A 24,340-nucleotide genomic window follows, 5' to 3' on the forward strand; every position below is an offset into this window, starting at 1 on the left:
CTTAGTATAGTGCTTGGAACATAGTAAGTGCTTAAACAAGTACTACTAACAACAAAAAAATTCCCAACTCTTGTATTATAATCTTCCATATGCTGAGTTCAGTGCTCTACGCACAGCAAGCACTTAATACAATTGAGTAGTTGATTTATTCCTGCAAGAAAGTTGAGAAATGGTATATTTTGGCACCGGTATAAATGAGCATCTAAGGCAACTCCAAACCCGCAGCCCCTCTTACAGAGAAAAAACGCTTTGTGGGATGGTATCACTTTGGTTGTGTCTCTTTTATCATCCAAGCCCACCCAGGCCTGCCTTGGTTGAGTCAAATGCCTATCCTTTGCTTAATACTACACGGGCTACCGCCTAATCAATGAATCAACCAATGGTATTTATGGAGCACTTAAGTATGCAGAACACTGTACTGAGCGCTTGGCTGAGTACAATACAGCAGAGTAAGTAAACACGATCCCTGCCCACAAAGGGTCTACAGATCCCCAGCTAATACTGAAATGTCACGGCCTCAACAGCCATCTTTGCACATCTGGACCAAAAGTCTCCTTGGCCAGGGTGAACCCCTAGGAACGTCCCCAAGAGACTGCATCTCAGACAGACTGTATTTCAGAGAGAGGAGTAACTGGTGCAATCAATACTAACATACATTTTTTTAAAAATGATGAAAATCATGGTTTTAACAGTGTGAGCAGCAATTGTACCACGGTAGGTTTTTAGGTTTTTTTCAGTAGCAGCATGGCTTAGTAGATAAAGCTCGGGCCTGGGAGTTAGAAGGACCTGGGTTCTAATCCCAGCTCTGTCACTTGTGTACTGTGAGACCTTGGGAAAGTCACTTCACCTCTCTGCCTCAGTTACCTCATTTGTAAAATGGGATTAAGATTGTGAGCCCCATGTTGGAAAGGGACTGTGTCCAACCTGATTAGCTTGTAACTACACCAGTACTTCGAACAGTGCTTGACACCGAGTAAGAGTTTAAAAAATTCCATTATTATTATCATCTCCCCAAAAGGTCAATTTTAATTTTGAGTGAATTCAACTAGTCTACAAGTGACTCCCGAAGATGTGAATATAGTAAGTGTGCAGGGTTGCTTGAATTCTGCCATGTGCTCTTAGGTGAAACCTCATTGGAATTAGGATGTATTCCTCTTAGACCGTTTATGGTAACTAGAAACAACACCAACATGACCATCCAAAGGAGGATTTGGGGGTTGGGAAAAGCTGTCTTCAAGACAATATCACTCTAGTCAACTGGTAAAAGTGAGGGCTGGGTTTTAACAATACTAAGAATAATGGAATTAAGAACTTCCTGTGTGCTACGCACTGGGCCAAATACAAAATAAGATCAGACAAAATTTCTTTCCCACCAAGGATTTACAAGCTACAAGAGAGGGAGAACAGGCATTTTGTCCATAGCTTACGGAGTAGGAAATTGAGGTACGGAGAACTTGTGCCTTGCCCGAGGTCAGACAACAGGCAGGTGGGAGAGCAAGGACCAGAATCTTAGTCTCCTCCCTCCCTTTCCCATGCTCTTTCCACTAAACTGGGCCACCTCCCACTTTGTATCCCTTGGAAAATCAGGACCTATGACCTCTGTCACACATCATCACTCTTAACTGCCAGGAGGGGAGAGAGAGTGCTCAAATCAGACAGAGATATGGAGTCCAAGTGGGATTCAGAGATTTTCAGGCAATTCCATTCCTGTCTTTCCTCCCAGGAATCCCAGCTCATACCAAGGACAACTAGCCAGCCACTAGGTGGCACCTCTTCCCAACCAACTCTGTTCAACCTTTGTTCTGAAATTCCTGAGATGGAAAAGTGCACATTGAATGAAGACGGTAGTGAAAAAGTGTACTTGTTTGTGTGCTGGCATTTTTTTTAATCGTATTTGTTAATCACTTATTATTTGCTAAACACTGTACTAAGCGTTGTGGTAGATACAAGGTAATCAGGTTGGACGTGGTCCACGTCCCACATGGGGCTCACAGTCTTGATCCCCATTTGACAGATGAGGTAAGAGAGGTACCTCTGAGGCACCGCTAAGAGAAGTGAAGTGACTTGCCCAAGGTCACACACCAGACAAGTGGAAGAGCTGGGATTAGAACCCAGTGTACTCTTTCCATGAGACCATGCTGTTTCTCATTTGGTTGTGTTTTCTCCTGGGTGTCAGTGAGGTTAGGTTTAGCAAGAGCTCAGTTTTCTAAGGATCAGTTAAATAATTATGGTATTTGTTAAGTCGGGAAACAGTGTGGCTTAGTGGATAGAACACGGGCTTGGGAGTCAGAAAGACCTGGGTTCTAATTCTGGCTCCATCACATGCCTGCTCTGTGACCTTGGGCAAGTCACTTCACTTCTCTGTGCCTCAGTTACCTCATCTGTCAAATGGGGATTAAGAACGTGAGTCCCCTGTCCAACTTGATTACCTTGTATCTACACCAGTGCTTAGAATAGTGCTTGACACATAGTAAGTACTTAACAAGTACCATAATTATTATTATTATATGCTTACTATGCATGGAGCATTGTTCTAAATCACTAGATATGCTCATTATGAAGTTTCCCCCATGTATACTAATTTCTTCTTTACATTTTGTGACCCCCTTAGAGCAGCATGCATCAATCAATCAGTAATTTTAACTGAGTGCTTACTGTGTGCAGGGCACTGGACTAAGAGTTTGGGAACATACAGCAGAGTCAAAAGACATGATCCCTGCCCTCTAGGAGTTTACAGTCTGGAAGATATTTCAACTCTGGTCAACGTTCAACAGCGCATTTGTAAATCTCACCTCTGCTGAATATTCCATTCCATCCACGGTATGCTCAGAGCCCTGATCGTCCGCAGACCCCCAGTGAAAGTGAAACTGCCGGAGCCGGTAGGTCCCAGAGAGGGGTCCCCCTCTCAGCACTAAGAACAGCAAATTGAAGAGTTGGTTAAGCATCAGCCCAAATATGCAATTCCACAATGAGTCACTTAATGGATCAACAGTCTTACATTTAGTTTTCCATGATACTTTGCCAACTGTTGAATTCCTTTTGACTGCTGGTAGAATGAAATGGTTGGTTCCCAAACCCTTCTCAAATTTACATGGAACCCCAAAGGCAGTTGAATCACCGTTGCTCACGTGCTTTGTGACAAGCTTTTTCTTAACCGATTCTCTAGTTTCCAGCCCAGTGTTCTTGGGTTTCTATGGAAAAAACAGCTACTGCTCCTACACGGAATATTGGTGTAGTCGGGAGTGTTAGAAAGCAAAACAGGAATTCAGGAATCCTAAAAATGGTGTCACTGACTTGTCTATCTATGGGTGTATTTGCTTTTTTGAACTTGGGTTTACTGGTCTGAATAACAAGGAGTCCTGTCCTCCTCTTTGTGGGGAAGTTGGAGGAAGGGAGGTGATTAAACTTGTGGCACCTTCCTTCCATGACTGTAGGTGGATTTAAACCTTAGGGTTGGGGAAGAGGATCCTAGATCATTTTCTCCCTCTTCCTGTCCCCAGTGCTTTGTCCTATGAAGGAATATGTTGGCTGCCTCCGTGGAAGGTAATCCTCATCACTTGAGGGGAGATGGACAGAGCAGCGATTCTGTTGCCCCACAGTCCTCTCCTGGCCACAGCTTTAAGCTGCTGCCTCTGAGGACTGGAGCTGAGATCATAGTAATCATTCACTCAATCATTTTGATTAATTACTATGTGCTGAGTACTGCACTAAGCACTCAGGAGAGAACAATGCAACAATAAACGGGCACATTCCCTGCCCACAATGAGCTTGCAGTCTAGAGGACTAAAATATGTATATTTTATAAATGTGTATATATATATATATACATATATATAGATATATAATTGGGGTATTTATGAAGCACATACTGTGTGCCAGGCACTGTACTAAGCACTGAGGCAGCAAAATAGGGTGGAAATAGTCCCTGTCGCACATAGGGCTCGGAGTCTTACTCCCTATTTTACAGATGAGGTAACTGAGGCCCAGAGAAGTTAAGTGATTTGCCTAAGGTCACCCAGCAGGCAAGTGGTGGAGCCGGGATTTGAACCCAGGTCCTTCTGACTCTCAGGACTATACTCTACCCACTAGGCCATGCTGCTTCTCTGGTGTTCCTGAGCCCCAGCAGACTATACCAAGCAAGCACAGGGGGAAGACTGAGAGCCAGATGATCCCATTTCTAGAAACCCATGTGGAACAATGGGTGGTACATTCCTAGAAGTGCACAGTGGGAAGGAAGCACGGGGAAGCAGCATGAGGCTGGGAGGTAAAAGGTTCTGGGTTCTAATCCCAATTCTGCCACTAGTCTGCTGACCTTGGGAAAGTCATTTCACTTCTCTGTGCCCCAGTTACCTCATCTGTAAAATGGGGATTAAGATTGTGAGCCCCATGTGGGACAGGAACTGTTATCAGTCAATCATATTTATTGAGCGCTTACAGTGTGCAGAGCACTATACTAAGCACTTGGGAGAGTACAATTTAACAATTTAACAGACACATTCCTTGCCTACAATGAGTTTACAGTCTAGAGGGGGAGACATATATTAAAATAAATTAAAAAAATACAGGTATGTCCATAATTGTGAGGCTGGGAGGGGGAATAAATAAAGAGAATGAGTCAAGATGATGCAGAAGGGAGTAGGAGAAGAGGAAAGGAGGGCTTAGTCAGGGAAGACCTTTTAGAGGAGATGTGCCTTCTTTAAGGCTTTGAAGGTGAGGAGAGTAATTGTCTGTTGGGTATGAAGAGGGAGGGCGCTCCAGGCCAGAGGCAGGACCAACTTGATTGGGTTATATCTACCCCAGCACTTAGTACAGTGTCTGGCACATAGGAAGGGCTTAACATCATCATCATCATCATCATCATCAATCGTATTTATTGAGCGCTTACTATGTGCAGAGCACTGTACTAAGCGCTTGGGAAGTACAAATTGGCAACATATAGAGACAGTCCCTACCCAACAGTGGGCTCACAGTCTAAAAGGGGGAGACAGAGAACAAAACCAAACATACTAACAAAATAAAATAAATAGAATAGATATGTACAATTAAAACAAATAAACAGAGTAAAAAATATGTACAAACATATATACATATATACAGGTGCTATGGGGAAGGGAAGGAGGTAAGATGGGGGGGATGGAGAGGGGGACGAGGGGGAGAGGAAGGAAGGGGCTCAGTCTGGGAAGGCCTCCTGGAGGAGGTGAGCTCTCAGCAGGGCCTTGAAGGGAGGAAGAGAGCCAGCTTGGCGGATGGGCAGAGGGAGGGCATTCCAGGCCCGAGGGATGACGTGGGCCGGGGGTCGATGGCGGGACAGGCGAGAACAAGGTACGGTGAGGAGATCAGCGGTGGAGGAGCGGAGGGTGCGGACTGGGCTGTAGAAGGAGAGAAGGGAGGTGAGGTAGGAGGGGGCGAGGTGATGGAGAGCCTTGAAGCCCAGGGTGAGGAGTTTCTGCCTGATGCGCAGATTGACTGGTAGCCACTGGAGATTTTTGAGGAGGGGAGTGATATGCCCAGAGCGTTTCTGGACAAAGATAATCCGGGCAGCAGCATGAAGTATGGATTGAAGTGGAGAGAGACAAGAGGAAGGGAGATCAGAGAGAAGGCTGATGCAGTAGTCCAGACGGGATAGGATGAGAGCTTGAATGAGCAGGGTAGCGGTTGGGATGGAGAGGAAAGGGCGGATCTTGGCAATGTTGTGGAGCTGAGACCGGCAGGTTTTGGTCACGGCTTGGATGTGAGGGGTGAATGAGAGAGCGGAGTCGAGGATGACACCAAGGTTGCGGGCTTGTGAGACAGGAAGGAAAAAAAAGGAAAGTGCTCCTGCCTTTGATTTAGGGATGAGCCAGGCAGGTACCTGCTTCAAAGACAAAATTTGGACAATCCAAAGGTCTGCTCCCCTTTTCCTCTTTTGCTCTGTCAAGGGGCAGATCTGCATCCTGGACAGAATTGAGCCGAGGGAGTCAGTGCCTAGAAGAACCCTTGTCCTCTCTATTTTCTCTCCCAATGAAACTGTAGCTCTCCCTAGCCAGCCCTTTATACTGTCTCTGAATTTTATTTCCTGAGAGCCTCATTTTCTCATCTAATCATATTCCATGGTACTCCTCTCTGGACAGTCTGAAAACCTTATACTATCAATTTTGTTTTCTTTGATCTTGAATCAGATGAAAGGAAATATCTAAACTCCTAAATTCTCCATTTTTTCCTCAAAACGCATTACACGGTCCTGGCAAGCTTCACTCTATTTCGAGAGAAGTTTGCTAAATTGCTGTCATTTTTTCTCCGAGAAAGAGCAAGCATTTTCTTCCTCTCCAAGGACACAAAAGTCTGATAAAGCAGGCATTTATTTTTCATTCAGTCATATTTACGGAGCATTTACTGTGTGCAGAGCACTGTACTAAGAGCTTGGGAAAGTACAACAATAAACAGACACATTCCCTGCCCACAAAATGTTTACAGTCAGAGAGTCAGACTTCTCAGCTAGACCTGAGAAGTGCAAAGTGGTGTGCTCCTCACCAAAGTCAGCCCCAGCTTAGAAGATAGAGGGGAGTCAGAGGACGAGGGTTCTGATCCTGGCTCTGCCACTTGTCTACTGTGTGACCTTTTGCAAGTCAGTTCACTTCTCTGGGCCTCAGTTATCTCATCTGTAAAATAGGGTTAAATTTTGACTGTGAACCCCATGTAGGACATGGACTCTGTCCAGCCTGATTAGCTTGGATCTACCCCAGCGTTTAGTACAGTGCCTGGCACCTAGTAAGCGTTTAACAAATACCAATTAAAAAAATAATTATGTACCCACGCCCTCCAGCCTCTCCCCTTAGGGCATTCCCTGCTTGGGGAATGGGCTTCCAGGGGAGGTAAGTGGAGGGAGGGAGGTTCTCAGACTGATGAGTTAGGCCATCTTGGGGATTTTTTTCCAGCACTTAGTACACTGCTCTGTACTTAGTAACCACCTAATAAATACTATTCCTCTGACTCTTCTCAAAGGACAGGGGCAACCACTGGAACCATATTGCCTAATGGATCAGGCAGTCCCCTGCATGACTGCTGGCATCCTATGCAGTGGAAGGAAACAGGAGCCTTAAAGGGTTTGCTCCTAGTTTAACTCGGCCGGATGCAAGCAGAAGGAAACGGAGTATAATGGATATGAGACATTTTACAATCCCTGGAAAGTGCTAGTCAGAGTCAGCCTGTTCGGTATACGCCCTTAGCAACAAGAAATTCAGCCAACCTATCTGCAAAATACACTGCAAAACCCCATCACCTCCAGGCCCTCATACGTGCAAAAGACAAACTTAGGAGGGGATGGTGGCAGCTTTCAAAAGGTAGGATGAAAGGAGAAAGGGGAAAGAAAGGCACCCAAAGCATCCGCCTCTTTTTTCTGGGATGCCGGAAGCATGAATGCATAAAGCCTCCTGCTAAGATTTTCCAGCTCTACTGAGCTCCCGCCCCAAGGCTCAGTTTAGGTCGATGACACAACTTATTGCTCTGAAAAGCTCCTGATAAGAAAACAAATTAGAGCTAAAAAGAACTGCTGGAGATTGTCGAATCCTATAGCCACGGGCACACACGGCAACCAGGACAGCAAAGTGCTCCTGGACACAGGGTTCATTTTCCCAGTCACATTGCCATCCAGAAAATGTGACTCTCCAGAGGCTTTGAAATAGAGAAGCAGTGTGGCCTAGTGGAAAGAGCATGGACCTGGGAAGCAGAAGACCTGGGTTCTAGTCCCGGATCTGCCACTTAGCTGCTGGGTGACCTTGGGCAAGTCACTTCACATCTCCATGCTTCATCTGCAAAATGGGGATTCGATGCCTGTTTTTCCTCCTACTTGGACTGAGTCCCATTTGGGACTCCTTCACCATTGCCTTCAAAGCACTCATCCTGTCCCCTCCTACCTCACCTTGCTACTCTCCTACTACAACCCAGACCGCACACTTTGCTCCTCTGAGACTAAACCTTGTCACTCAGTTTCATCTATCTCACTGCCGACATGTCGCCCACATCCTGCATCTGGCCTGGTATGCCCTCACTCCTCAAATCCGACAGACAATGACTCTCCCCGGTTTTAAAGACTTACTGAAGGCACATCTCCTCCAAAGGGCCTTCAGTGACTAAGCCCTCATTTCCTCTTCTCCCACTCCTTTCTGCAGTGTCCTGACTTGCTCCTATTACTCATCCCCCCACCACTTATGTACATATCTGTGACATTTTATTTATGCTAATGTCTGTCTCCCCCTCTAGACTGTAAACTTGTTATGGGCAAGGAAAGTGTCTTATTATATTGTACTCTCAAGCACTTCGTACAGTGCTCTGCACACAGTAAGCTCTCAATAATTACTACTGAATGAATGACCTGGTTATCTTGTATCTATCCTAGAACTTACTATGTGCCAAGCACTGTACTAAATGCTTAACAAAAAAATTATTATCATTATTAATAAAAGGGAGGCTAAGGAGGGCTTCTAATGGACTTGTTTAGTTTATGGGGAAAGTTATGCTTTACCTATAAAAACTTAACTTACCTCTGCTACAGCAAGAATGGGGCTGGGCATAAGACAGTTCCCTAAAAAAAGCTTGTTTTCAACAAGGACTAAGTCTGCACATGTGGGCGGCGGCATAGGGAGAGGCTAGGGCAGAGAAGCCAAGCCCAGTAAGGAAAGGGATGGACCACACTGCCCCTTTTGGTTTCCTAATGTTGTATAAACCCACCAGGACTACATCAAAAAAAAAAGTTTCCCAGTTACAGAACAGATAATGGAGACTGTGCAATTACTTTTGAATCAACCTTGGCAACAGAGAAGGGGGAAAGTGACGGAAAATGTGAATTTCAGGAGGAGGAGCCAGAGAGTAAAGGTGTCCTCTAGAAAGCAGAGGCTTGATCCCTGCACCAAAACAAGATTTGTATTGCTTGGTTACTGCACAAAGGTTTCCAACGGTGTTTAAGTGTCACATGAGTATACCCAAGGCTTGAGACTTTCATAATAATAATAATGATGGCATTTATTAAGCACTTACTATGTGCAACGCACTGTTCTAAGCGCTGGGGAGGTTTCAAAGTGATCAGGTTGTCCCACGGGGGGCTCAAAGTCTTAATCCCCATTTTACAGATGAGGTAACTGAGGCCCAGAGAAGTTAAGGGACTTGCCCAAAGTCACACAGCTGACATTTGGCAAACCTGGGCTTTGAACCCATGACCTCTGACTCCAAAGCCCATGCTCTTTCCACTGAGCCACGCTGCTTCTCATCTGTCCTCTAGAAAGCAGAGGCTTGATCCCTGCACCAAAACAAGATTTGTATTGCTTGGTTACTGCACAAAGTTTTCCAACGGTGTTTAAGTGTCACATTAGTATACTACCCAAGGCTTGAGACTTTCAGGTACGATGCACCCTGGGACTGGAGGATAGATCAGCCCTGTAGCAAGAGGTGCAAGGCGAGGGAGAAGTCGACTCGGAGAAACCCACAGGAAGGAAAAATGAGGAATAAGATGAATGTTGGAATCATTTATTGCTAAATCTAAGATAAGATACCACAAAACCACAACAGAGTGGGTAGGTTTTGAAGTAAACGTAAAATATGAAAGGTTCTTACTGTAAGAACAACTCAGAGCACTTCAGTATCAATGTATTATTTCTTCCCTTTTGGGAAGTCACAAGTATCAACACCACTTTACCCTTGGAAAAAGATGAAGTCTAAAGAATAATGACTTGCCTAATGTTGGACAGTAAATCAGCCACATTGATGAGGATGGCATTTGTTCAGCGCTTACTATGTGCAAAGCACTGTTCTAAGCACCAGGGAAGATACAATGTGATCAGGTTGTCCCATGTGGGGCTTACAGTCTTAATCCCCATTTTACAGATGAGGTAGCTGAGGCACAGAGAAGTTAAGTGACTTGCCCAAAGTCACACAGCTGACAATTGTCCGAGTCGGGATTTGAACACATTGCCTATGCCTAGGTTTCCTGAACTCAGATTTAGACAGATCTGAGGAAAGTAGTAGTAGCAATTGTGGGAGTAGCTACATTAGCATTTCTTGAGAGCCCAGTGGGTGCAATGCACTGTACTAAAGGCTTGAGAAGTTCAAAAAAAGTGACACAATCCCTGCCTTCATGTACAGAAGACAGATATGAAAGCTTTTACAAACAGAAGCAGAATGTCCCAGTGGAAAGATCATGGGCTTGAGTCAGAGGACTTGTCTGCTCTATGACCTTAGGCAAGTTGCTTTCCTCATCTGTAAAATGGGGATGAAATACCTGACTTCCTTCATATTGTGAGCCCCATGGAAGACAGGGAGCGGGTCTGATCTGATTATCTTTTATCTACGCCAGTAATTAGTACAGCACGGTGCATAGTAAGCACTTATCAAATACCACAAGTATCATTATAATTGAGCATACACCTGAGCATATATATAAGTGCCGAGGATGTATATAACTACAAAAGTTCTAAAGATGGACACAGCAGTTATTTCATACATTATAAAAAGCCTGAAAACCCAAACTTCTCAGAAACATAAAACTTCTTTGCCACTAGCCTTTGGAAGGAAAGACAAAACTTTTTCCATTGAGAATTTATGCACCTTTTGTCTCACCCTTCAAGATTCTTACCACTCCCAGTTTTAATACACCTATCAAAAAATCGATTGATCATATTTATTGAGCGCTGTGTGCCGAGCGCCGTCCTTAGTGCTTGGGTGAGTACAATATAACAGACACATTCCCTGTTCACAACGACCCATCTTAACTGACACTGCAAACTTGTCAAAATGTATTCTACAGTTCATGTGGCATGGATGTGAGTTGATCATTGAAAATTTTGCAGCTCTCAGATGGGTTTCTGACCAGTCAGGATCCTCTGTGTTGCTCTCTATGAAGGCAATTCAGGAGAACAAGAAAAGAGCCAGCCCTGGGGAACGGAAGAGAGAGGCAGTCTTATGGAGGCAGGAGGAGGCCCAGGACGCAGTGAGGGCTTCCCACGTAGAGACGGAGCCACAGTTCAAGTCATGCTAGGGCTGTACTATCTCTTCCCACATGGGACAAGTGGGCTCCAGGAGAATGAAGTGGGGCTCAAGGCACTAACCCGGAGGGTCTAGGTGCTACTCCCTTTTCCCCTCCTCAAGAAGCCTCCCCAAAGCTTCCTCCATGGGCCACCTCTTGTCCCCATTCCATCCACGGCTCAACTGCAGTCAGTCAATCGTATTTATTGAGTGCTTACTGTGTGCACTCAATGAGGTGGCAGCTGAGATGCTGGATTAGACTAGACCAGACTGTAATAATAATGATGGCATTTGTTAAGTGCTTACTATGTGCCAAGCACTGTTATAAGCACTGGGATAGTTACAAGGTAATCAGGTTGTCCCACGTGGGGCCCACAGTCTTAATCCCCATTTTGCAGATGAGGTAACAGGCACAGAGAAGTTAAGTGACTTGCCCAAAGTCACAGAGCAGACAAGTGTTAAAGCCAGGATTAGAACCCATGACCTCTAACTCCCAAGCCCGTGCTCTTTCCACTACACCACGCTTGTAAAGGGGTCATGTGGCACAACCATGCACTTCTCAAACCAACACTGCACACCAGGAGTCCAGCCGCTTCCCGGTTGTATTCACTCCCCACAAATCCCCCTGGCAGGCAGTGCTGAGCCCTCCTGGAATCGGCCTCCCTGCCCCCCTCACGCCCCCACCCCTCTTTCCTCAGAGCCAGGCTTGCTTAGGAGCTAAGGGGAGGAAAAGGAATTCGAAGAAAGGAAGGAACAATAGAGGAAAGAAAAATACACTATGCCTCAACGCTGAAAATTGAAAAGTCATTTAGCATGGCTTTTTGTTTAATTAACAAATTCAAAATGTAAATATATTCATTTGAGTAGAGAACCAAGGAACATTTTTGCTTTCTTATTTACAAAGGACATTAAATTAGATTATTTTGATCATTTGATTCACTCTTCTCCAAATGTATTTGAAAGCCATCAGCATTTACCAGCCTAGTCTCCAGTTCTAAGCACTGAACCATGTAGGCTAAGGACTAAAGAGAGGCTTTTGTTATTTTACAGACACACTTTGCAAGAAAAACTCTAAAGTATCACAATAAATGATGTCCTTATTTTTTGTCACTTAGTAGAAAGAGTAAACTGAACTCATCTAAATTGAAAATGATTCCATTTCTACTTTGAAGTTAGAAAAACAGTGTGGCCTAGTGGAAAGAGCGTGGGCTTGGGTTTTACGGCTGGCTTTCCCCACTTGCCTGCTATGTGACATTGAGGAAGTCACTTAACTTCTCTGTGCCTCAGTTTCCCCATTTGCAAAATGGGTATTAAATACATGTCCTCCCTCCTACTTAGGCTTTGATCCTCATGTGGGAAAGGGGCTATGTCTGACCTGATTACCTTGTATCTACCCCAGTGCTTAGTACAGCCCTTGACACATAGTAAGCGCTTAATACCACAATTATTTTAGGGACCATCTTTAGAGATTCAGCAATAAGATAATCCTCAGTTCTCTCTCTGAAACTGTGGATCCTAGAGACTTCACCAGGATTCTCATTAATCATCATTGTGAAGTCTTATTGAGATTGTCTCTCGTGATTTCTCGGATGCCTAAGGTTAATGGACAAAGGAGTCAGAGCCATTTGAATTGAAAAACGTTTCAGAGGGCTGGTTCTTTTGGTGTTCTGAAATATAATCATACTCACTCTACAGTATTTCACTTTGCTATGAAACATATCCTTGTTTTCTTGACTAAAAATATTCAATTTAATTTCCAAAATTAACCCAACATATTCTGCTGATATATCTTGAAAAATGACAAATAAAATAATGCTTCAAATTTAGCTATTTCCTCCTCTGAGTACAAATAACTTAATGAATATTTTCAAATATTTGCAATTTCCCTGTGCAATATTTGCAATTTCCATGTGGGCCGTAAGCATTTTAGATTAGATTACTAACTATTTCAGGGCAGGAACTGCATCTTTTATTTCTCCTGTTGTAAGTTCCCCAGCACTCAGTATATCTCATCAAGACTATTTTATCAGCCTCTTCACTACTCTCCCTGTCTCCAGCCTCTCACCACTTTGATCTATACTCACAATGATCATTTTAAAGAGTCACTCATATCACCTTTCCCCTCTCCTCAAATCCCTCCAATGGCTCCCCATTACCCTCCACATCAAGGAAAAACTCCAGAGTAGCCCCCTTCACCTGAAACTCTTCAGCTCACTTTTTTTTCTTTCCTCCCAAACCAGCCTGTACCTCATTCTCAACTCTCTTACTTCCTTGCTCACAATGATTCAACCAGCCTGGACCTCGCATTCCACCGGGCCCCAGTCATTCATTCAATCGTATTTATTGAGTGCTTACTGTGCACAGCACTGTACTAAACGCTTGGGAAGTACAAGTCGGCCCCAGTCCAAAAGACCTCAGCTCTCCCCACCTTCAAAGCTCTTTGGGAAACAAACCTTTCCCAATTAACTCCCAACATCTTGAGTCACATCAATCAATGGTCACCTTGAGCGATTACATAATTACTTATTTTTATGCTCCCTCAGAATTTACGTACATATGTATGATCAAATGTATAGTCAATTTATTCATTCTGATTACTCCATCTGTAAACAATCTTATGTCAATCTTTCCCATTAGAGCGTAAGCCCCTTTAAGGGCAGAAAACTCTTCTTAGGTTTCCACTGTACTTCTCCAAGTTCTTAGTGCAGTGTGGTGCCCCTCGTGGGAGCTCAATAAATATCTTTACTACTATTTCTACTACTAATAGTAGTATTAGTACTACTTAATTTATTAAGTCAGAGGACCTGGGTTCTAATCCCTGTTGCACCAGTTGCCTGCTGTGTGACCCTGGGCAAGTCACAACTTCTCTGTGCCTCAGCTGTCTCATCTGTAAAATGGGGGTTGAATAGCTGTTCTCCCTCCTACTTGGACTGTAAGCCCCAAGTAGAACAGGGACTGTGTCCCACTTGATTGATTTGTATCTATCCCAGTACTTAGAACAATCCTTGATACATAGTAAATGCTTCACAAATGCTATTAAAAAATAAATAAATAAAACTTACTTTACATAGAACACTCTACGAAGGGCTGGGAAGATTACCCAGTTGGAAATTAGATTCATTCAATCGTATTTATTGAGTGCTTACTGTGTGCAGAGCACTGTACTAAGCACTTGGGAAGTACAAGTTGGCAACATATGGAGACAGTCCCTACCCAACAGCGGGTTCACAGTCTAGAAGGGGGAGACAGACAACAAAACAAAACATACTAACAAAATAAAATAAATGAAATAAATATGTACAAGTAAAATAGAGTAATAAATATGTACAAACATATATACAGGTAGTCCTAGGCCTAGTCTTTAGGGCCTCATTCATTCATTCAATTGTATTTATTGAGTGCTTACTGTGTGCAGAGCACTGTACTAAGCACTTGGGAAGTACAAGTTGGCAACATATAGAGACGGTCCCTACCCAACAGCGGGCTCACAGTCTAGAAGGGGGAGACAGACAAAACAAAACAAAACATATTAACAAAATAAAATAAATAGAATACAGGAATTCTATAGAATTGATTAAATAGAATATAATATATAAATATAGAGTACAAGTAAAATAAGTAAATAGAGCAATAAATATGTACATACATATATACAGGTAGTTCTAGGCCTAGTCTTTAGGGCCTCCCTGTTCAGGGGGACCCCCGCCCCTGGGGGTTCGGCCTCTCCGTGAGCCAGGGGATCACAATCATCTATTATTACCATTGCTATTATGCACAGAGCAAGTGTGTGCTGCTGATGATTATTTTACAGATGGGAGTAATTGCTATTAAACATATAAAAATTCATAACTACATTATTTTTACTTTTTACGATTCTTTTATTATTTTTCTGAGAAGCAGAATGTATAATTAATTTGCCTGAGATTACACAAGGCAGTGCTGGAAGACTCTCTGTGACCAGAACAGGAGAGAATTAAAGTTGAATTGTAATCTAGGCAACTCTTACCTAAAACCAGAATTTGGACCCTAAGTATCTGGGCTCACTTTATTGATTTAAATTGACTTTAACCAGATAATTTCAAATCCCCACTTCTCTGAGGTTTGGTGTAAACATGATCTCATTCACCTTGAAAAACCAGGGTTCCATTTAATCAAATGAGCAGATCTCAGCTCATCTTATTGGCAAGCTATTCAAAATAAAAATAAAAAGGTCAGGAGGTGAAATAGTCTTTTGTATTACAAGCAAACCTGATTTGTCTTCTGTATCATCGAAGTCCACAGAGAAGGAATGGCCACTGTTGCTAATGATTTTAGCTGAGGTTGGATCATAGTTAATTCTGAGAGGCTGTAAGGATGAATCATATTTCACTTCCTTTGTCTCGATTTCAATAGGAGATTGCCGGTCTCCATCAGCAATAGGGAATAGTTCATTCCAATGAATGGGCCCTAAAAAACATGAGGGTAAGAAAGAGTTTATATAAACGAAACCATACTGGCTGTTTCTTAGGTTGGAAGCACAATCAGAAACTGTTCATTTTAATAAAAGCAGTTCAGTCCACTTCTCCCCCACCCCTCAAAAACCTCAAGTGGTTGCCCATCCACCTCAGCATCAAACAGGAACTCCTTACCATTAGGTTTAAGTCACTCAACAACATCCAGGAATTGCATTTCTTATGTTCTGAATAGGACAGGCAGAAAGAGAACAAGGCATAAAGCTTCAAGGCAAATTGTTTGCTGTGCAGCTTTTCTGTCAGTAAAAGTGGTCATGGGGTTGCATCCTACTTCCTCTTCCTGTCACAGCTTTACTCTGGGAAATACGGGCAGGGAACGTTTCTGCTAATTCTGTAGTATTGTACTTTTCCAAGCACATAGAACAGTGCTCAGCACATAGTAATCCCTCAATAAATACCATTCATTGAGATGTGTGTATGTATATATATATACTTATATATACATATATATGTTTACCTATACATATCTATTCAGTATACAGTGAAAGGCAAATGCAGTTCATATACAAATACATATACAGATCTATTCAGTATACAGCTAAAGGTGAAAGGAGTTCTCAAAGATATGGACCTGGCCACATCCTTTCATCACTAAACTCCTGAGTTCCACTCTCATCCCAGTACTCCTGTCTGGCCATTCAACTGTCAGCATTCCTTGCTTCATTTTTTGCACACATGGAGACATTTTGAGATCTAAATTCCCTTTCCCTTTCTTACCTCAGTAAGAAACAAATTGTCCCCATGAAGGTGGTCTGCTAGGGTAGGAACTTTGGGAACTTCTGCTGTGGCCCCAGAAACGGTGGTCCATGCAGCTGCTGGGTCCCATCCTCCTCCAGCTGGGGTTCCCAACAGAAACTTAGCAACAACTGCACCCTGGCATTCATTCATGCAATAGCTATCTTGACAAACAAATTTGGGCTGCTAAGATGCCAATAACATAGTCCTTGCCTCCCGCCTCTTCAGTTCAGGACTTTATTCCAGGCCTGACTTCCCATTCCCAGATATTTCCGGAACCAGCTCTCATAAGCTTTCGCTCACTGCCCCCCACTGATTAACCAGATTCAAACTAGGAAGGTCGGGTAGCTGAAGGTCCTTGACCCCCCAAACCTCTAGAGTTATGTGTGCCTGTGTGCCTCCTGAACTTCTAGAAAAGATACAAATGGTCCATAGTGATGCACAGCTGGTAGATCTTTCTGATCCAAATCCTCTAATCCAGCCCCTCTTGCCTAATCAAACTCTCTCTGGACCACACCTGTGTCTTCTTTCTTAGCAGAAGGGAAGACCCCAGTGACATCCAATAACTATAAAATAATCACACCAATGATTCCAGCAGACAGGAAAAAGAAATGTGTGTTTCTTCTTCACAATGAGAACTGAAGTTAACCAAATATGGTTATAATCAATCAATGGTATTTTTTGAGAGCTTATTGTGTGCAGAGCACTGTACTAATCACTTGTGAGAATACAATACGAGTTGGTAAGACACATTCCTCACCCACAAGGAGCTTACAGTCTAGAGGGGAAAGCGGACATTAAAATAACTAAATAAATTATGGATATGTACATAAGTGCTGTGTAGTTGAGGGTGGGGATGGGTTATGCTTGAGGCTTCATTAGGAAAAAAGGCATCCGTTAGCTCAAAGGGTATTAAATTCTACCTGATGTCATTTTTCCAGCTAGGGTATTAATCATGAATTAATCACAATATTCATGAATTAGATATTTATCTCAGCTCTCCTCCTTCCACAGCTAACACCCTACAATTTGTTTTCACAACATGTAACCCAACTTGGGTAACTTGGACAATTTATCCCACTCATCTGTGGCAGAAATACATGCTACAGCATAAACTTTTGGTTCACTGCTGCTGCATCTATTTTTGAGAACTGTGCACCGTGTGGAAGGGCCAGTGATCACTGGCAATTGGCTAAGTAGAAAAACTTCCTGGGATACCAAAGTCCCTTCCCTATGCCGGTCTCTCTCTCCTCATAAAGGTATACTTCAGAGTAACATAAAGGAGGATTATGGGGAGCAGAGTATGAAACTACTTCTTGTTGGGTAATTTAAGAAGGTGAAAACCCCAAGAAGCCCTGTGGGAAGCAGAGCAGCAGTTGAAGTAGGTGAGAACTTCCACCTTGCCTCACAAGACTTCCCAACACTGTGCCCCTACCTGAAGCTTGACATAAATCAATTTGTAGTATTTACTTAAACTTACAGTGTACTGTGCACTCTACTATGCACATGGGAGAGTTCAGTAGAGTAAGCACATTCCCTGCCTTCAAGGAGGTTATCCCCACTGTTACCACCGCCCAGCCTTGGTAGCACAAACTGGAGAGAACTGATGACAATAAATAATAAATAAATAGGTGTTAAGCACTTACTATGTGTCAAGCACTGTTATAGGCACTGGGATAGATACAGGGTAATAAGGTTGTCCCACCTGGAGCTCAGTTTTAATTCCCATTTCACAGATGAGGTAACTGAGGTGCTGAGAAGTTAAGTGACTTGCCCAAAATCACACAGCTGATAAATGGCAGAGCCAGGATTAGAACCCACAACCTCTGGCTCCCAAGCCTGTGCTCTTTCCACTTAACCACAGTGCTCCTCCTCCTTTGCTTTGCTCACCTGTTGCTGCTGTGCTCCTTTGACTCTAATGAGAATCTAAGTTGTGCGTGAGGGTGATTCATTCATTCATTCAATCGTATTTATTGAGTGCTTACTGTGTGCAGAGCACTGTACTAAGCACTTGGGAAGTACAAACCGGCAACATTCATTCATTCAATCGTATTTATTGAGCGCTTACTGTGTGCAGAGCACTGCACTAAGTGCTTGGGAAGTACAAGTTGGCAACGTATAGAGACGGTCCCTACCCAACAATGGGCTCACAGTCTAGAAGGGCGAGACAGACAACGGAACAAAACAAAACAAGTAGACAGGTGTCAATGCCATCAGAATAAAAAGAATTATATCTGTATACACATCTGTGCCACATTAATGATGGTTATCTGTTAAGTTCTTACTATGTGCCAAGCACTGTTCTAAGTGCTGGGGTAGATACAAGGTAATCAGGTTGTTCCATGTGGGGCTCACAGTCTTAATCCCCATTAGACAGATGGAGGCAGAGGTTGTGGACAAGAGGGAGGGTGTGCAGGAGACTGGGAATATCTCTAAAAATGATTGACACCCTCTGAACTTGTCTAAGGCTTCAACCAGGAATAACTGTTTTACCTTTGCAAATAATTTGTGAGATGGCCACTTACAGATGATAAAAATGGATCTAATTTATAGAATTCTTTATAATAATAATAATAATAACAACAACACCAACAATAACAATGATACATGAAGTGCTCCTATGTGCCAAGCACTGTACTGAGCACTGGGGGAGATACAACACCACCAGGTTGCAAAAGTGGCTCACAGTAGTGTTGCCTAATAGAGAATGGGCCCAGGATTCAGGAGGACATGGGTTCTAATCTCAGCTCCATCACTTTTCTGCTGTGTGACTTTAAACAGAAGCAGTGTGGCTTAGTGGAAAGAGCCCGGGTTTGGGATTCAGAGGTCATGGGTTCTAATCCCAGCTCTGCCACTTGTCAGATGTGTGACCTTAAATAGGAGAAGCAGTGCGGCTTAGTGGAAAGAGCCTGGGCTTGCGAGTCAAAGGTCATGAGTTCTAATCCCAGCTCTGCCACTTGTCATTTGTGTGGCTTTAGGCAAGTCACAACTTCTCTGTGCCTCAATTCCCTCATCTGTAAAATGGGGATTAGGACTGTGAGCCCCAGATGGGACAACCTGATTACCTTGTATCTACCCCAGTGCTTAGAACACTGCCTGACACATAGTAAGCACTTAACAAATACCACAATAATAATTATTAAATAGGGATTAGGACTGTGAACCCCATGCGGGACAGGGACTATGCCAACCTAACAAACTTGTATCTACTCCAGTGCAAGGCACATAGTAAATGTGATTTAAATAGGATTTAAAAAAAAAAAAAGCTGGAGGGAAACCAGGTATTGCATCCCCATTTTGAAGATGAAGGCAGTGAGCAACAAAGAAGTTAAGTGATGTGTCCTAGATCACACAGCAGGTGGGGCATGGATTAGAACCCAGGGCCTCTGATTCCCAGGCCAAGGTGCTTCCTACTGTTTTCAAATGAAGCTATTTCCCTGCTGCTTCGCACAGTTCCCTGTTAGGTGGGTGAACAGCCAACAAAGCCAAGAAGCGGAGCTTGGCCCAAGTCAGCATCACGTTCACCAAAAACCTAGCCACCAAAAAGCTAGCTCGGATTACCGAGTGGACAGCTGCTATTCCTCTCTGCCTGGGGGCTCAGAGAGGAATAATTCCCCATCCTCATCGCTGGGGGAGGGTCCCACACATCCGTGGCTCAGTAGAAAGAGCACGGGTTTTGGAGTTAGAGGTCAGGGGTTCAAATCCCAGCTTCACCAACTGTCAGCTGTGTGACTTTGGGCAAGTCACTTCACTTCTCTGGGCCTCAGTTACCTCATCTGTAAAATGGAGACTAAGACTGTGAGACCCCCGTGGGACAACCTGATCACCTTGTAAACTCCCCAGCGCTAAGAACAGTGCTTTGCGCATAGTAAGCGTTTAACAAATACCATCATTGTTATTATTATTATTAATCCTTGCCATCCCAAAGTTGCCCCTGATGATGAAGGGTGATTTAAAAGTCCAGCCGGGACCAGGAGAGACCTCACTGTCGCGTTGAAAAGCAGGGACGTGGTGCAGAGAAGAGCTTTTCCCCGTTGGTTCATCCATGCATTTGATCGCATTTATTAAGCGCTGTGTGCAAAGCATCGTACTAAGCGCTGGGGAAAGTACACTTCAGCAATACAGTGGACAATCCCTGCGCAAGACGAGCTCACAGTCTAGTGTTGGAGAGAAACTGGCCGGAGAGTGGGGCCGGGAGAGTGCCAGGGCTAGTGAAGCAGTGTGGCTTAGTGGAAAGAGCCCGGGTTTGGGAGTCAGAGGTCGTGGATTCTAATCACAACTTCGCCACTTGTCTGTAGTGTGACCTTGGGCAAGTCACTTCACTTCTCTGCGCCTCAGTTCCCTCATCTGTAATATGGGGATGAAGACTGTGAGTCCTACGTGGGACAGCCTGATCACCTTGTATTTACCCCAGTGCTTGTCAGCTGTGTGACCTGGGGCAAGTCACTTAACTTCTCCGGCCCTCAGTTCCCTCATCTGTAAAATGGGGATGAAGACTGTGAGCCCCACGTGGGACAACCTGATTACCTTGTATTTACCCCAGCGCTTAGAACAGTGCTTGGCACATAGTAAGCGCTTAAACAAATAATAATAATAATGGCATTTATTAAGCGCTTACTATGTGCCAAGCACTGTTCTAAGCTCTGGAATACCAACATCAATATTATCATAAGTGCCAGGGCGAGTACAAAGGGCTAGTGCTGGGGGTAGCCCTCTGAGGGAATAATAATAATGACGGTATTTGTTAAGCCCTTACTATGTGCCAAGCGCTGTTCTAAGCTCTGGAATACCAACATCAATATTATTATTAGTGCCGGGGTGAGTGCAAAGGGCTAGTGCTGGGGGTGGCCCTCTGAGGGAATAATAATAATGACGGTATTTGTTAAGTGCTTACTATGTGCCAAGCACTGTTCTAAGCTCTGGAATACCAACATCAATATTATTATTAGTGCCGGGGCGAGTGCAAAGGGCTAGTGCCGGGGGTGGCCCTCTGAGGGAATAATAATAATGACGGCATTTGTTAAGCGCTATGTGCCAAGCACTGTTCTAAGCGCTGGGGAGCGGGGGAATGCAAGGTCATCAGGTTGTCACACGTGGGGCTCACAATCTTAATCCCCCTTTTACAGATGAGGGAATTGAGGCGCAGAGAAGTGAAGTGACTTGACCAAAGTCACACAGCTGGCAAGTGTGCAAGAGAAGCAAGCATGGCTCAGTGGAAAGAGCCCGGGCTTTGGAGTCAGAGGTCATGGGTTCAAATCCCGGCTCCGCCGCTTGTCAGCTGTGTGACTTTGGGCAAGTCACTCCAGCTATTGAGGGGGACGGGGGAGCAGGCCCCAGCTTCCCATTGCCACCCGTTCCCCGCGGTCGCCTGGGTCCGTGCCTCCCACCGGGTGGTACTAGGGTAACCCAGGCCCCACCCTGGCAGCCCCCAGGGCAGCGCCGGCCTGGCTGTCGCCAACCAGAACACCGACTGTTCTCTGTTCTCTGTCTCCCCCTTTTAGGCTGTGAGCCCTCTGTTGGGTAGGGACTGTCTCTATATGTTGCCAATTTGTACTTCCCAAGCGCTTAGTACAGTGCTCTGCACATAGTAAGCGCTCAATAAATACGATTGATGATTGATGATGACTGTCCCCAGGGGAGCCCCACCTCCGCTGACCATCTTCCCAGACTGAGCCTCTTCCTTCCTCTCCATCCCCCCCATCTTACCTCCTTCCCTTCCCCACAGCACCTGTATATAGGTTTGTACATATTTATTACTCTAATTATTTATTTTACTTGTCCATATCTATTCTATTTATTTTGTTAGTATGTTTGGTTTTGTTCTCTGTCTCCCCCTTTTAGCCTCTGAGCCCACTGTTGGGCAGGGACTGTCTCTGTACGTTGCCAACTTGTACTTCCCAAGTGCTTAGTCCACCACCATCATCATCATCAATCGTATTTATTGAGCGCTTACTGTGTGCAGAGCACTGTACTAAGCTCTTGGGAAGTCCAAGTTGGCAACATATAGAGACAGTCCCTACCCAACAGTGGGCTCACGGTCTAAAAGGGGGAGACAGAGAACAAAACCAAACATACTAACAGAATAAAATAAATAGTCCAGTGCTCTGCACACAGTAAGCGCTCAATCAATGCGATTGATTGATTCACTGGGCCTCAGTTTACCTCACCTGTCAAATGGGGATTAAGACTGTGAGCTCCCCGTGGGGCGACCTGATCACCTTGTAACCTCCCCAGTGCTTAGAACGGTGCTTTGCATATAGTAAGCGCTTAATAAACGCCATCATTCTTATTAAGTGGAGGAGGCGGGATTAGAACCCACAACCTGTGACTCCAAAGCCCAGGCTCTTTCTACTGAGGGGCCGGTGGGGGTGTCCCGGGGTCCCTCCCGCCCCGAGGAGGCTGCACTCACCGTTGCGGTCCCCGTAGCCCCAGCTGGGCCGGGACATGTCGGGGCGGAGGAGGGGGGCAGCGGCGCTTCCCGCCTTGTCCGCCAGGGGGCGGGGCTCCGCCGGGAGGGGCGGGGCTCTCCCTCGCTCACTCATTCAATCGGATTTATTGAGCGCTTACTTCATTCATTCATTCACTCATTCATTCATTCATCATCATCATCATCATCATCATCATCATCATCATCATCAATCGTATTTATTGAGCGCTTACTGTGTGCAGAGCACTGGACTAAGCGCTTGGGAAGTACAAATGGGCAACATATAGAGACAGTCCCTACCCAACAGCGGGCTCACAGTCTAGAAGGGGGAGACAGAGAACAAAACCAAACATACTAACAAAATGAAATAGACTATCATCATCATCAATCGTATTTCTTGAGCGCTTACTATGTGCAGAGCACTGGACTAAGCGCTTGGGAAGTACAAATTGGCAACATATCATCATCATCAATCGTATTTATTGAGCGCTTACTATGTGCAGAGCACCGTACTAAGCACTTGGGAAGTACAAATTGGCAACATATAGAGACAGGCCCTACCCAACAGTGGGCTCACAGTCTAAAAGGGGGAGACAGAGAACAAAATCAAACATACTAACGAAATAAAATAGACTAGATAGGTACAAGTAAAATAAATAAATAAATAGAGTAATAATATGTACAAACATATATACATATATACAGGTGCTGTGGGGAAGGGAAGGAGGTAAGATGGGGGGATGGAGAGGGGGACGAGGGGGAGAGGAAGGAAGGGGCTCAGTGTGGGAAGGCCTCCTGGAGGAGGTGAGCTCTCAGCAGGGCCTTGAAGGGAGGAAGAGAGCTAGCTTGGCGGGTGGGCAGAGGGAGGGCATTCCAGGCCCGGGGGAGGACGTGGGCCGGGGGTCGATGGCGGGACAGGAAGGCTGAGTAGGTGCGAATGAGGTTGTCGTTAATGTAACTTCATTCATTCATTCATTCAATCGTATTTATTGAGCGCTTACTTTATTCATTCATTCAAGCGTATTTATTGAGCGCTTACTGTGTGCAGAGCATTCATTCAGCGCTTACTTTATTCATTCATTCATTCAATCGTATTTATTGAGCGCTTACTGTGTGCAGAGCATTCACCCATTAAATCGTATTTATTGAGCGCTTACTGTTTGCACAGCATTCATTCAGCCGTATTTATTGAGCGCTTATTTTATTCATTCATTAATTCAATCGTATTTATTGAGGGCTTACTGTGTGCAGAGCATTCATTCATTCAATCAATCATGTTTATTGAGCGCTTACTTCATTCATTCATTCAATCGTATTTATTGAGCGCTTATTTCATTCATTCATTCAGTCGTATTCATTGAGAGCTTACTGTGTGCAGGGCATTCGTTCATTCAATCGTATTTATTGAGGGCTTACTGTGTGCAGAGCATTCATTCATTCATTCATTCAATCATGTTTATTGAGAGCTTATTTCATTCAGTCATTCAATCGTATTTGAGCACTTACTGTGTGCAGAGCATTCATTCATTCATTCATTGAATCGTATTTATTGAGCGCTTACTGTGTGCAGAGCATTTATTCATTCATTCAATCGTGTTTATTGAGAGCTTACTTCATTCATTCATTCAATCGTATTTATTAAGCACTCACTGTGTGCAGAGCATTCATTCATTCA

The 24,340-nt window shown here is 44.3% G+C and overlaps 1 protein-coding gene across 1 annotated transcript in view; it reads right to left on the reverse strand.

The window, feature by feature from the left end:
• The window catches only part of LOC119926947 (carbonic anhydrase 13-like), a 43,441-nt gene extending 20,757 nt beyond the window's left edge, over positions 1-22,684 (reverse strand). Inside the window, exons 1-3 of the mRNA XM_038745422.1 lie at positions 22,648-22,684; positions 15,241-15,438; positions 2,793-2,911 (exon numbers count right to left, since the gene is read on the reverse strand). Of these exons, the coding sequence (XP_038601350.1) occupies positions 2,793-2,911; positions 15,241-15,438; positions 22,648-22,684 (354 nt within the window). The remainder of the gene's footprint in view (positions 1-2,792; positions 2,912-15,240; positions 15,439-22,647) is intronic.
• Between the last annotated feature and the right edge of the window lie 1,656 nt (positions 22,685-24,340).

Source organism: Tachyglossus aculeatus, chromosome 4, assembly GCF_015852505.1.
Source record: "Tachyglossus aculeatus isolate mTacAcu1 chromosome 4, mTacAcu1.pri, whole genome shotgun sequence".
NCBI lineage: Eukaryota > Metazoa > Chordata > Mammalia > Monotremata > Tachyglossidae > Tachyglossus > Tachyglossus aculeatus.